General features: G+C 37.7%; 1 protein-coding gene across 1 annotated transcript in view; it reads left to right on the forward strand.

Moving 5' to 3' along the window:
* Positions 1-569: 569 nt before the first annotated feature.
* Positions 570-16160, forward strand: part of LOC140246255 (voltage-dependent L-type calcium channel subunit alpha-1D-like) — a 91295-nt gene continuing 75704 nt past the window's right edge. Inside the window, exons 1-4 of the mRNA XM_072325713.1 lie at positions 570-653; positions 1209-1361; positions 3099-3283; positions 13149-13252. Of these exons, the coding sequence (XP_072181814.1) occupies positions 1244-1361; positions 3099-3283; positions 13149-13252 (407 nt within the window). The 5' untranslated portion in view covers positions 570-653; positions 1209-1243. The remainder of the gene's footprint in view (positions 654-1208; positions 1362-3098; positions 3284-13148; positions 13253-16160) is intronic.

Consider the following 16160-nt stretch of genomic DNA (forward strand, 5'->3'; position numbering starts at 1 on the left):
CACACGGGTAACCACAAATGAAACATGAGACCAGTTTTCACTTCGTGAAATGAGTTACTAAATATACCACACTGTCCAAGTTTTGCAAGCTGAGTGTAAAAATAAATAGTTAAAATGCTGTGTAATAGTAAAACACTGTCAGGCAAAGCCACACAATGTTTTGTAATGCCGTTTTGATGGAATTGTCAAAATCTTACATATCGAGAAAAAGAAAATTACTCATACTTGTTAAAATGAAGGGGAATAGATCATGAGAGGAGAATTTTTAGAGTAATCATCATTTAGTATTTTATACTGATTTCCTAGATAAGCCCAAGGCATACATTTCTGTTTTTTTTTTTTCTTTAACCAAAACCCGACCCACCTTGCAAACTAGATATGACTTTTTTTTTTTTTTTTTGCTTTGGATTTGGGTTGTGTGGGTGTCATGTTTGTGCTTTAAACTTACATGTGACTAGCTCTATCTTAGTGATGACAATAGCAAGGTTAGGAACGTGTTCACAGAATGTTAACATTATCATGATTTTTATATTTTCACAGGGCTATCAGTACAATATTATCAGTTGCCAAGTTCAAGAACAACAATTTTGATGTCAAAGCTCTCCGCGCCTTCAGAGTGTTCAGACCACTGCGCCTTGTATCAGGAGTTCCCAGTGAGTATACTATGTTCAATAGTGTATTTCTTTTAAATGTGAACACAATCAAATGGCTAGAAGTTAAGTGAATTTGTCATATCAGTTTTTTGCTGAAGCAGTGTGTGTCTTTTAGATAGTATGTGGTTTCACGTTCAAAGTGTAGTCATCTTAGAAATTTGTCAATGCAAGCTATTGTAAATTGTCAAAGAAATTACACTTTGTGCAATTATCATTGCTGCTAGGTTAGTAAAAGTGTCATAATTCATAGATAATAGAAACTTTGTTATTGATGGTATCCATTTTTAATTCAGTCATTTACGTTGAGGGAGAAAGATTCATTGTTTTCTTTCCGGTCAAGATATGAACATGTTATTTCTATCTTTTTGTATATTCTTCAAACATCTGTCCAATTTCAATCATTGTGTTGTATATTCTGTTAAGGAAAATAGATAAAGTGTTAATTGAAAATTTTATGTGTATAAATATATATTAAACTATATGCATACATATATGTAAAATGTATATGTTTCTGTATATCTATGTGCTACTTGCTTCTCTTTTCTGTGTACCTAGGCTTACAAGTTGTACTCAACTCAATTGTGCGTGCCATGGTTCCCCTCCTCCACATCGCACTACTGGTCATCTTTGTCATCATTATCTATGCCATCATCGGCCTTGAGCTCTTCATGGACTACATGCACAAAACATGCTACATCAAAGACACAAGTGAGTTCTTCCATCAGATAAGTACTGTGAAACCAGAAATGTTTGCGTGCGTGAAAATTTTGCAAATTTCGCAAGGAGCCAAGATTCATGAAAGTTAAATGCATATATGGAAGTTCTTGTCTGCACCATGTGTTTAATGCCAGTGACATTTTGTGAAAGTTCCATGTTGCGAAAAAGCTCCAATTTGCTTAAAGTGCACCAATACCCTGAGTATTATATCTATACTTAAGACATGCGCATGCCCTCTGCAAAATATATGTATTTTGCCACTCCAATATATTGGGGTTTAAATGTAAATTTTTAAGAGTGTACGAAAACAAAAATGACTTAAAATAGACTAGTTGATCACCCGATTCTTTCAATCAGATGTTCGCGATATCAATATGTTTTTCCAAAAACGTCTTGACTGATAGTGATATATGGATGCGTGTGCCCGATCAGCTAACTGATCGACATGGAATCTCGATAATTATTATTCATAAAAATCGTATGTGTATAGAATCTCGATATTATTCATAAAATCGTATGTGTATAGATAGAATGCGCGCACATCAGTTGTACGGGCGCTTACAGAGCAGAACTTAAATGCGTGGAGCACTGATACCAAATTTTTATAGAGATATGATCTGATTTATCAAAATATGTAAACTTTCAGGGTCTATCACAGCTGAATTATGGCTGTTTTTTGTGTATTCTAGCTGTGCACAAATTTGATTTCCAGGGTATTGTTACTCTTAAAATTTCATGCCGCAAATGTTTCTAGTTTTACAGTTACCCATCTATCACCTTTCACTCCACCCCTCCCCCTTTCCCTACCCCTCCCCCTTTCCTTATCCCCTCCCCTTTCCCTACCCCTCCCCCTTTCCCTACCCCCTCCCCCTTTCCTTATCCCCTCCCCCTTTCCTTATCCACTCCCCAACTGGCACTTTTCATATTTAGCCAAGCTGTCAGCTAGTGGGATTTGTTGTTGTTGCTGTTGTTGTTGCTGTTGTCTCAAAAGTCTTCTCGGCAACTGTAAGATATAATGTAAATATCAGCAAGATTCAGTTCAAGCTCTCTGTTAAGAGTTGCTTGCAAAATACCAAAGTTCACACCACAACACACAAATATACCCTAATACCTGAGCTAGTTAAAACTACACTGTTATAGTGTTTGGCATTCCATACCATAAATTGATATATCTGGGTGAACATTGATAATCTTTTTGAGCAGGGAATATACAATATAAAATCCCACATCACAGCACTGAAGGTCAGTGGCGTGTCATTACCTACACTGGACTGCCTCCCCCGCCCACCCACTTTTGGAACAAAATTTAAAATTCACAACTTTTGATAAATGCATCCAATCTGCAAAGGGATTTTATGAAATCATTTCTCTTTATAAAGTGTATAACTACTATTAATATGTATATATACAAACTGTTATTTATTTCTTCTAGTTTGATATTTCCAAATTTGGACTTGTAAGACAATGTCATGAATGGTTGAATTTGCAATCCAGAACCACAATGCTGGATTGAGAATGAATTATTTTCACTTTTCAAGAGAAAAATGAGCAATATTTCCACTTTGAACTTGATTAATGCACCAAGCATATGTAATATGGATGACATTATTTCCACCAGTGATTAATTTTGCAAGTATCAGTCAAAACGTGAAAATGACCACGTATAGAGAAATCACTTATGTACATTGAGCAGTAAATCTATGGTTTTGTGTATTGTTGTCAATATAGACATACTGGACATGAAAGACCCGCACCCGTGCGGGGCGGGGTACTCATGTCGCAACGGGACATCCTGCGACGAGGGCTGGGAGGGGCCCAACAACGGCATCACCACGTTCGACAACATCGGACTGGCCATGCTGACCGTGTTCCAGTGCATCACCATGGAAGGGTGGACCGACATCATGTATGACGTGAGTAAATATCTTATATCTTACATTGTAGTATACAAGATCTTATTCTTACTTTATCATAATACAATAGTATTATATTATACTGTACTGGATATGGAATATTGTCCAAGCAGGCATTTTCACACAACCTATTGCTCTTCTCGGCAGGGTGAGATGAATTTTGTGTGTTTTCTGTTTCGCTAACAGTGACCACAAACAGCTCACTTCTGCCACAGTGATTGATGGCCTTAGGAACACATACTATAGTAAAAGGTCTAATTTCTTCTTGTCAAGAAAGGGCAATTATATCGTAAAGCTGGCGAGAAAAGTGTTAGTGAATGACTTATCTTCTGTTGTAATGTTTTGTATGATTTCTGCCTTGTGTCATTAAAGGGATTGTATAGTTTTGGTTGAGACCTAATTTCAGTTTTCTAACATTTTTTGATGAGATAATGAGAAACCTCTTATGAAATATAAAAGAACATGTAATTCTATGAGGAATCCATCGTTTATTTGATGAAAATTGGTTTTGAAATGGCTGAGATATCCAAAAAAGAGCAATTCTGATAAAGTGCGGGACCCACACTTTATTACGATCACTTTGTTTTACTTTGTTTTTGGATGTTTAAGTCATTCTTAACCCGATCTTCATCAAATAAACTTTGAATTCCTCTTAGAATGGTATGCTCTGTACTATATTATCATACATGATTTCTTGGTATCTCGCAAAAAAGTTAAAAGCCTAATTCTCATCTCCACCAATACTGTACCATCCCTTTAAACCCTTTGTGAGCTTTGAGTGCCGACTAGCACAGAAAACCCCATAGAGTTGTACACACTGTCCAAAGTCTCTGGTACAGAAGGGGTTAAGGTACTGTAAAAGTGGATATTTTCGCGCGACTAATTTTTCGCGCTAGGCCGGGTCAGAAGAGTTTCGCGTGTTTTTAATTCCGCGGAATCAAGACATCACGCACAGGAACGTATGGCAAGCAAAAATATTCTCGTGTTTTTATTTTCGCGCTAGTTTCTGGTTGCGCGAAATGCGCGAAAATTTCAACACCGCGAAAATTTCCACTTTTACAGTAGTTGAGGCCTCACCTTATTCAGACCCTCAAAAAATTCCAACCATTATTATTGGTACAAAAGTGGAGTGTATTCTTGAGTGACATGGAGTTAGTTTTTCATGTCACTTTGGAGAATTCTGAGGTAAATTACCATAAGATTTTATACATAATGTTTGGAGACATTATTCTTTAACTGTGCTTATTTTTGTGATGTTTGCAAAAGGGATATACTCGCGACCATTAAACATTGTTTTTTTTTTTCTAAAAACACCAAGAAAACCATGACTTGCTGGTCCCCGCCCCTTCCCAATGTCCTGTCTTACATGCATTGAGCATCCATGATTTGTGAGCACAAGATGGAGAAATGCATCGAGGACTCATCGTCTAGAAAATTGGAGAAGAGCGAGAAAGAAAGAAAAAAAAAATGAGGGCTGTGTTTGCAGTGCCTGGGGTTTAATTTATGGCTGGACGGGAACCGTGCAAACCTCGCCAAAACTGCTCATTAGCATTTGACAGTGTGGCGATGTATGTCTGAGATGTAATAAACATAATGAGTGCCAACGCACACACCTTAACCAAATGGTTCATGCCACATTCAAACCGCTTGTACCCGATTTTTTTTTTCCATGATCCTGGCAGGCAGAATTCCGTTTTGTTCTCTTTTTCCATGAGGTAAATAGTGTTTATATATTTCAGTGATAAATATGTCATTCTATACCAGCCCAAATTATTCAGGCAGCTCTTCCTTTATTCACTTTTCTCAACCTCACCCCCCCCCCCCAAAAAAAAAATAACAAAAAAATGAACAGAACTTTTAATGCTTGCTCCTTCATTTTAAATGGATGCTTTCTTGTGAGAGAAACTACTTGAGAAATGCAGGAAATATATTAAAATCTATGTTGCTAGAAATACAGGGGATTTTGGAATAATTAGTTTCCATAGAGGAAACCAAAACTGATGCAAGGGGGGGGGGGGGGGGACACAGGATGACAAAAGATAAAATCATGTAATAGGGATCCAAATGGGATAAGGTGGAGCAAAAATATTTGATTGTTCTGTATGAAATCAGTTGAGATCATGAATTTGAATAGGTAGATATGAAATATAAGAAAAGATGTAGAAAAGGTGAAATTGAAAAATGATTATACCTATTACCTCCTGGAATCTAGTAATCCTTGTACAGATCCCTTGAGGATTTCTGGAGCTGGTAAGTAACAGGCTAATCTGGACCCTGTCTTATCAAAACTTCTAATCGACTATAAATTTCCCCACCACACAGGCAGCCATAGACTTACCATAGAAATCAACTATATAATCAATTATAATGCTTCATATAACAACCAACAGGTGTATTTAAAGAGACTGTACAGTACTGGTTGAGGTGGGGATTCATGTTTTGAACATTCCTAAGTGAGATAATGAATAGCCTCTTATGAAATATGAAAGAGCATGTAATTTTAAGAAGGATTCAATGTTTATTTGATGAAAATAGGTTTTCAAATGGCTGAGATATCCAAAAAAGTGCTAATAATAAAAGGCGACATGCCACAACTTTATTAGGATCTCTTTGTTTCACCTTGTTTTTGGATATCTCAGCCATTTCAAAACCGATTTTCATCGAAAAAACTTTTGATACCCCTTAGAACTGCATGCTCTTTGACATCTCATAGAGTGGTTTCTGAATATCTCGCAAAACGTTAAAAGCTAAATCCTCACCTCGACCAGAACTTTACACACCCTTTAAGATATGATTATCCACTAGGTGCATTTACATTAGAATTAATGTACCTTGGAACTACACTGTTAATATTGTTACTGTTCTCATTCCCAAACTCTCACGTTCAGTTGTTACCATTTTCATTAACAAAATACCATGGTGCAACTAGTTCAAAAGTTTACCTATCCAACACAATCCATGTGAGAAGTACACCGCAGTGTAGTGAATGGTTTTTCGTGACACAATTCACACACAAAAATTGCATCCGTATTTTGTCTGAAAGTTGAATTACCCTAAATACAACCATATTTCACTATAAGAGTGAATGGGGCTAGTGTATTTCTCATGTAGGCCACACCCAGTTCATATGAGCAATGAGTTGCGATTGTTTGTAGCAAACTAGTTGTTCCATTGATATCATTAACATTAGAACAAGCCCTTTTAGAAATGATGGTAAGAGTAATATAAATGTATGTGGATAAACAAAAACAAAAAACAAACACAAATTTTTCTGTCAAGCCAGAAATCAAGAATAATATTAGAATCATGTGCTGTAAAATACTGATAGGGAGATGGGATGCACATAGGTGTGTATGTCAATGCATCAGTTCCCTGTGTGGTACAAAACAAATGCTTGTGACTTTGTGATGTGCACTCTGCAGTGGAAATCTGTCAATTTTCATGATACGCCGGAGATTATTGTATACAGATTGCGTGTCGGTGTCATGTGACTTTTTTCCCCCGGACGACCACTGATCGATGTGTGTCGACAGTGTGTATGTATACCAACCCCCGGCAGGAAGGTTTCGGATGGTTACCGAGTTCTCCCATCCAAACGACACACTGATTGATATGTGTTTGTCCTGCAAGATTGGTCAAGGCAATATTACAATCATTAGGGCGACAGCTAGGCTCCTGACCGATCAGACTTTTTTCCCCTTCATTCCCCTACCTTGATGTATCTTGTATTCTATCATTATAATTTTTGCTCCATTTCCCCATCTTTTTTTCTCTCTTTTTTCTCTGCTTTCAGTCTTTTATTTCCATTTTGTCTGTACCTTTTTCTCATTCTCTCTGTTCTAATCTCTCTTTCTTTCCCTTACTCACTTTTGCTTTCTGTCTTTATCTCACTGAATCAAATAGTTGTGACCAGAAGATACATTTATAATATATATATAGTTTAGAAAGAGTGGAATTATCATTTTTTCCCTGCCTGCATCTTTTTTCTTCCTTTGTCACATCAAATTTTCTGGAGCAGGAGTGTACAAGATCTGAAAAATATTCCCAATCCAAAAAGCATGTCTAATGTGAATGACTTCATGTCTTTATGGAACCTTCTTTACATGTATCAAAAATATTGACTCATCCCTGCAGATATAGCTGTATAGCCTTGATGTCATGTTAGCTTGAAAAGAGTAATAGGTCTTTGTTAGATCAACTTTAAGATGCACTGTATGTTTCCAGCCCATGAGAATCTGGAGGAAGGAGGGGTGGGGTATACAGAGCTTCCATGGTCAGTCAAGGAATTGGGAATGTTCAAAGAGTCGTGTCTATGCTTAGAAGGGAATGAAATTCACAATATACGTGAATTGAGAGAATACAGCAGTATTAGTAGAACACCATCAGTGAAAGTTTGAGGAAAATCAGACAGTTTGTATAAAAGTTATGAAACTTTAAAAGTTTTGGTGTTGCCATTGCTGGATGAGAACATTACAGTACTTTGTGTCATCATGTATGGAAAGTGATGTGAAGAAAATATGATTAGAAATTTAACATATTTTCACTCTTCTTGCACAGTGAAAAAGCACTTGACCTCTTTCAGAACGAAGGGGGAATAATATTGCCACGATGGGTTTTCAGTGACAAGTCGAGGGAATGTAAGATTTTCTTAAAGAATGTGATTTTGTGGAATTCTCTGTATATTTTCCTTATGTCATTTTCCATAATGTGACATCATGAACTGTAGTAGTCCTCTCATCCAGCAATGGCTGTACATAACTTGAACAATTCATAACTTTTCAACGGATCATCTTATTTTCCTCAAAACTTTTCTGATGTGTTCTGCTAACATTGCAGCATTTACTCAATCCATATGTATGTTTGAGTTTCATTCCCCTTCAATTGCATGCCATCATGTGATCTTTTACTGCACAAATGGCAGACAAATGGCAGACATTATTTCTTTGGAACCTACACCCTACAAGCATTGCTTTTTAGTAGGTTCCTCATATTTACACATCATTATATTACTGTCCTTATACATTTGTGAAATTATGTCTAAAATTGAATGTTGTGTTATACATATTTTACTCCGAAATCAAATGGAGTATGAAACCTGAATATAGAATGTGGAATATGGAACTTGAATAAAAAAAAAAAAACATTGCTGTGATCTTTCTACCATGACAAATTTTTGTGATGGTCACATGGTTTAATGGCAAGTAGATGGAATCACAAGCCTTTGGCTTTCTTTATGAACCCCTTGACACATTTTACACTGTATATATTTCTGTTTTTATGATTATCAATAAACTCAATTGAATTCAACTTTTCATAAATGCAGTATATAGGCACCCAAATTTTCAATTCATTATGCATGATCAAGTTCAGCGTTACAAAATATAGACAACAACAACAAAAACAAAAGCACAAGAGAAATGGAAACAAAGATATTTATATCATGAATTAATTTGATTGTTTTCATAAATTTCTGGACTGTGAGTTTTACTTCCTTCCCTTCTCAGTTGATCTTTTTTTTTTCTTTCCCTGTCCCTCTGGCCACTCAGAATGTGTCAATGTGAGGTTTGTTATTCTTGAGCCATTTGTTGCTAATGCCATCTTTCTTCCAAGCAACCCCTTCTACCCTCTCCAGTCGCTTCTCAAAGCGTGCCCAGCCTTTAGGGTGATCCTCGGGTATATGATACAGTTACCTACAGCACAACAGAGCCGTGGCAGGGAGGGGTATGTTGAAAGATGGGGACATGGGGGTCCCCGAGACACAGCCCTTCTTCCCTTGCCCCCCCCCCCCCCCACACACACACATACCGAAATGTGTCAGAATTAATCCTAGAGGGTCCCAACCCTCTCCCCTCCCCTGGGAGGATGCCTGTCCTCATTCATGAGGCGGTGGAAGGTTAATGGAGGAAGTGATTCCATGAGTAGACTGTTGTCGTAATTAGAGCGTGTCCGCGTACATGAGGAGTCATTTCATGCTTAGAGAGTGACTTTCAAGAAGCTTTTCCTATCTTGCTCTAAGGACAGATACAAATAAGGGGGAAAAAATCTTTGAAAAGAAAACAAACAGAAAATTCACTGGATATCTCATAAACATGTCTCCATTTCACTGTACTCCATTTGTGCGTTTCCCTTCTGTCTGATTCAAGTATGTCATAAAGTATACTCAGAATGAAACGGAAATTATTGGTGTAGATTTCCAAACTGCTAGTGGGCGGATATCTGTGACTCTGTGGACATTCCATCCTTGCAAAGTACAAATTTCAGAGGAAGTCACCACTTGACAGCTAAGTATGTCCTCTGCACTTCTGATTAAAAAACACAAGAAGACAAAAAATGTCCTCTATTCAGGTTATGGAGGGCCCTTCTTGCAATGCTCATCATATCATGGCCGATGCCATGACATTTACAAACTTCTGATTCTGTTTCTTGTTTTGGGTGTGCATTTATGAAATCTCCCCACCCCACCCCCCCCCCCCACCCAAAAGAAAAATACATGTACAAACACACAACCATGCGCATCTGATCTTCTAAACAGCAGGGACAGTTTGAAACTGAAAACAGCATGGTGTCTAGCTTATGGGAGGTGGATGAATAGTTTGTGCCTGGGATTGGAATGTGAGGCCAGACTGTGTGTTACCTGGTCATCCTATCTGTGTCTATAGCTGACCGCCAGATGACCGGGTGGGAAAAACCATGACCTTTGCCGAGCAAACTGGTGCCGGGCAAAGTTTGTGGTCTGAGTGGGGTTAAAGGGGGAGGTGAAAAGGGAGGAGGGATCCGAACGTAGCTGGTGTGCACGGAGAAGGTCAAATTTTAGTGAAGACAAAAAATACTAGTAATCTTTAAGATCAAATGAATAACAATTTAGCTAATGATCATAATGGTTGTAATAATGGTGAGGATTTTCATCACATTGACTGTTTAGCAGTGATCAAAATATTCATGGTATTCCAGATATTTGTGATAATGATTGATAATATGATAGCAGTGGAAACAATAACACCTCAACCATCATTGTTGTTTGTGATAGTATATAACCCATGAAAATATATCCAAGGAGATTTCAGCTGAAATGCACACATTCATTATTATATAAAATTGATGAAATGTATTGGCTCATTATGTTGACTGATTATTTACCCACTGATATATTACAGTAGACTTTTATAGACCCAGTTGTAATTTTTTGCCAAACTCAATTCAGAAATAATAGCAGCCACTATTTGAGCAATATTTTATTATTATTGTTATTATTATTATTATTATTATCATCATCATCATCATCATCATCATCATCATTATATTATATTTTATCATTCAATTTTCATCATTATTCATAACTGAAAACGGAATAGCAGAAATGAGAAGTACATGGAAAAATGTAGAGAGTAAACATGTTTAAAAGAAATAAGTGCATTATTTGCAGAACAGGAAGTGAGCTGGCCTGAAGGAGAGGAGACAAACAGAAGGAAAAACTTAAAAATAAGCTGAAGAAATGAGAAGATGTTGTGATGAACACAAGATAGGGAAATGAGCAGAGATAACTGCAAAAATGGAAGTTGATAGAGAGGAAAGGGGGTTATAGAAATAAAACTGTTGTGATAAAAATGGAAGCAATTAAACAAGGAATAGCAATTGGAAAAGGATTGGTGAGAGGTGGATATAGATAGAGAGATGGAGAAGGAAAGGAGAAAATACTTTGTGATAAAGAAGGGATAATTGAAGAAGACGGAGTAATTGGAAGGGAATTGATGAGAGATATAGGTAGATGGGGAGGGAGAGAGAAGGAGAAATAGAGAGCTTGAGTGAGAGGGAAATAATATAAACCTTAATTCACCTCTGTTGAATTTTGATGATGTTTGACAATCTGCGTCTTGGCCATGGTGCTACCTCGGCAACGACTCGGACAGCAACGTCTTGGGAGAGGGAGACTCTTTCTATTGCTCTAATTACCATGAAAAGCAAAATCTTTTAGCTAATGTACTCCAACCTTTAAAGCTTGTGCCTGTAGTTTCCTCTGTTTTTTGTTTTACTTTGTAATATGCTTTTTTATGATGATAAAGCCATCTCGTAAATGCGTGGAAATATAACCCACGTGGTCTGTCACCATTTTACTCCAGTACATGTCAGAGATATAAAACCAAGAAAACTCTAAAGTAATGAGATATGGCTTAGTGATGATAAATTTGGTATTGGATCAGAGTATGTCCAAATTACCTCCTGGCCAAAGTTTTATTTTAAGGGATCCTTTGAAATACATGTAGTTAAGAAATCAATATATATCATACAGATATACCTTTCATGTAGAAAATATTATATTTCCTGAAAAAACATATCTTGTACAGATATATCAAAAGAATGGAAGAAAATGATTTTACTCACACAAATCACTTAAGATTCATTGATCAGTGTTAGTCTGCATTGCCAAATATTGGTAGAGGTATTTTGGTGATATTTTCTTTTACTTCTTCGATTCCTTGACATCATGGCAGATAGAATCATTTGCATCTGTAGGGCGATGCACAAGTAGTTTTGTTCCTCTCTCTCTGATAGGGATTTATAAAATCAAAAGTCAGATTGAAAACGGGAGGCTAGATTATTGAGTAATGACCCCACTGCAGTGAAAATATCTGTACTCCTTTTCTCTCCCTAATAAGAAATATCAAATTAGCCCTCTGCAATCAACCTGGAGGATTCTTAGGAACATTATCGAAAATTGCACCAATTCTGCCGTCTGGTTGGTTTACGAATCGGTGCTGAATGTTGATTCATTCGGACATCACCTGACTTTTTCAGTAATCATGTGACTCTGAACATCTTACTTTCCTACGTGTGTATGTCGTGTCCATCTTCACCCTCCTTGTGGAAGTGGGAGCAGGAAGCAAACAAATTTGGTAAAAGAGCTGAGAGGGCAGGTGGGGGAAAAAAGGGGAAGATTGCATGCATGATGAGCATTTAATCACTCTGATTATGTTTGTTCTGATCTTGGACTTGGGTTAGCTTGCTGGTATGTGCCTTTTCTGAAGACTCCCCCACCCCCCCCCCCCCATGTATTCAAGTGTTGTGGGACTGATTGATTTCTGCTTTTTTCTTTTTGCGCGTGGGTGAGAAACAAGGATGGCAACACGAGCTGTACAGTGGATATGAGACGTAAGAGGCCTAATGTTTGGGATGGGACCCGCGATGCGATTCACTCGATACCCCTTGTACGTTTGGACTTGTCTCCATTTCAAGGGTCCGGGTGATGGCAGATGTTTGCCAGTGCACTTACATCAAGCAGGCTGAGGTCATCGGTGGGAGGAAATGGAAAAGGATAAGAAGAAAAAAGAGAAACAGATAGATAGAGAAAGAAATACAGACAGAGAGGAAAGATCATGCTCATTGAAACTACTGAACATAGAAAGGAAGAGAGAGAAACAGAGAGAGAGAGAAACAGATAGACAGACAGACAGACAGACAGAGAAAGATGGGGATGGGGGGAGAGGAAAGTGTAGGCACATTAAAACTAAAAACAAAATAGGGAAGGAGAGAGAAAGTTTCGGCTCATTGAACTAATAAACATAAAAAAGACATTAAAGGGGGAGATAAAGTATAGGCCTATTAAAATGATCCAAATATGTAAAGGGAAATAAAGACAGAGAGATGAAGAGAAACTGTAGGCAGGAAGGGGAGAACAGGAAGGCATCAGGGCAGAGTGAGTAGTTTGAAAATCCCAGATTTAAAGAGAGTTACTCAACTTTTGCCCATGAAGTAGTGAAGAGTAAATGTATTTTGCCCGAGATACAGATGTGTATTCAATAGGATGATGCATTGTTGGAAAATGTTCTCTCTTGATTTATGTATTCATATCTTTTTTTGATTTCATCAGATCAACGACGCAGCAGGAATGGCGTGGCCATTTATTTACTTTGTGAGTCTGATCATCATCGGGTCCTTCTTCGTCCTTAACCTGGTTCTTGGTGTTCTGAGTGGGTAAGTCACCTGGCCTGAATGTATCAATGGAATCTAGTTCTGTCAACTCTTGCCAGTCCAGCTGCATCAACTCTCATGCTACAACATTCCTTCATGTGGATGAATTCCCATGTTGGGATGTATGTATGTCTAATGTCATTACTACAGCATGATAGGGTAAATGTACGTGATTATATGGCAAAACAGAGAGATGAACATAATTATGATCTGTAGAGATACTAAGTTGTACAATCAGAAACATTTCCCAGTGTTGGTACCCTCTTGTACCATATTTGTCGAGTGGCACATCAGCTTACTAGCTTTCTTTGCAGATTGGTGTCAATGTCCCAAACTAGCCGCAAATGGATATTTTTATATCATTACCGTAGTCCATATCTTGCTGCAATTTTGTTTGAATATTTGTGTGCGTGCGTGTGTGTGTGTGTGTGTGTGTTGACTATAGCATTGTTACACATGAGTGTACTGTCATAGTTCACCCACCACAGTCAAGTGTATTGTAAAAAATAATCTGCAGCTGACAAAATGGTTTGGCAAGGTAGAGGATGGCAGTATTGATTTCTTGTAATGTCATCAAGTGAAAGGGAGATTTTGGCAACCCCTTTCTTCAGGCCAGCTCCCTCTCTTGTTACAGTGGATTCCAGGAGTCTTTCTTTTCTCTCTGTTTGCCATATTATTACATTTCTCATGTGTGATAAAATCTGAAGAGCAAAAAAAGGCTTCCCTAGCATCTTTTTGCAAGTTGTCATATAATTCTGTTCTGAGATGCTAAATAAAACAAAAATTCAATTCAATTTGATTCAGATTTCATTTTTATTTTTTTTTGGACAAAAGATAATTATATATTCTTTTCTCTAGCAATTTAGTGATGCATAGGATATGTATGTCATGAAATGGACAAGGTATTCAATAGCAAAACATTGTAATAAATCATCACCAAAGAAAAAAATATGTAATGTATGAAAAATTTAGGTTCATCCAATTAGACAAGTGAACTGTTCATTGACAGCAGCTCATGCGGTATTGCTCAGTCTTACTTGAATGCATTCGGAGAGTACCGACATGTTTACAAAGTGGAAAGTGAATGTGTAACACAGGTATCAATGAATTTATGAGCACATTACATCTGTGAGACGTGTGAAAAGAATACTGCGCAGCTGTTGGGGTCAAATTCAGGACGCATTGGGTCGACCCCCGCACACCCAATCCGGCCGTCCGAGTTGCCCCCAGGGCGTGGCATTCCATGCGTTGCGAGGCCCACTGCCAAATGGTGACGGATCTGGGAGGCGTCAAAAGACCAGCCTGTCTTCCCCGTGTGAAAGCGTATTGACTCTGTCATCTTCACCGTCACATTACTGGACGCTAAGGCTCTCAAAAACACGCCTGCAAAAATGTGGGGCAACATCACAGCAGTCGCCATCGATTCCCTTCGGGAAAACGATCAATCATGTCAATTACCACTGCATTCCAACTTATTGGTTTAATTGCCCTATGCAAGCACAAATGTTTGTTTTCTTCGGTACTTTTGGAATGGTTTCGTCCAGCCAGGCATCGTTGAGTGAAAAGAATGACGAGGCTGTGAGTGACATGTGTCGACCTGCAGTCATACAAAATAAAAGGGGGAACGGGAAATACAGCTGGTTACAATTCTTTTTGTCATCCTGAACTTAGCAATAACCATAATTATTTGAAGTCAGCCCAAATGTCACACTTTTCTCATTTCATATCCCTTCAAGGGCTCTTCCTTAATGGTCACTTACTCTTGTTACAACCACCTGACTGTCCACGCAGAACCAAATCTTCAAGAGACTGCAGGAAAAAAGAAAACTGCATGCAAAGTCTTGAAAGATTACAGAGGGCTCAGCTGCGTAGGTGCTGGAATATAAAAAAAAGAGAAAGAAAGGAAAAAAAAGGCCTGTGATTCATTTGTGGAGCCTGGGTCTCGGGTTTCCTCTGTCTTCAAAAGTTATTAATCTCCGGTCTTGCTATTGAGGCGAAAATGAAATAGCTGAGAGTACAAGGAGTGAACACTGCTGTAGTGTGTATAATCAAATGCAATGTTATCGTGCCATGCCACATAAGTGGCTTTGGGTACGTAATATCAATAATGCACATAGTATGTACATGTGCATTGACAGAGTGCCATGGCTAGATGGTTCCATGACATTTGCTCCTGCACCAATTGTTCCCATATGAAATATTATTATCTATTATTCATATTCATTTTGTGTTGGATATAATGTAAATAGTATTGGAAAATTGTTTGTTATGTTGTATATACTTTGTGAAAAAATGCAGAAATAAATCAAATCAAATCAAATATCAAATCAAATCAAATCAAATCAAATCAAGTATCTGAACACTAAGCCAAACATAAATTCCACCCACAAACATAACCCTAGTCTTAATCCTCTTACAAAAAGATAGGACTGGAGAAACTGTCACAGGAGCAAATGTTGTGTCACCTGGTTAGCTACATCGAATTGTTATCTTCTGAAGATATGAACATGGGATAACCTGAGACCTTATAATCATACATGTGTTTATATATTATATGATCATAAAGAGAGAGAGAGAGAGATAAATATGTACAGTACGTACCAGTATTTATACTAAATATTAGAATATGCATTACCTGTGTGTATATAATAATATGTATGCAAATATTTATTTCGTCAACATGAAATTCAATATTTCCCTTACCCAGACATGTAAGCAGGAAGATCAGAGCAATTCTGTACCATTTATGCACTTCATGCATGTAGAACTTTGCAACTTGCCTTGCTACGTGTAGTTCATAGATATTTGGTCAAACCTCAGCTTACGCAAAGCACCTCCGACATACATTTGTTGTAGGACATATTGCTGTGATTAAGAAGTAGTGGGTCAGTTCTTATATCACTTGACCCCT

Source organism: Diadema setosum, chromosome 2, assembly GCF_964275005.1.
Source record: "Diadema setosum chromosome 2, eeDiaSeto1, whole genome shotgun sequence".
Taxonomy (NCBI): domain Eukaryota; kingdom Metazoa; phylum Echinodermata; class Echinoidea; order Diadematoida; family Diadematidae; genus Diadema; species Diadema setosum.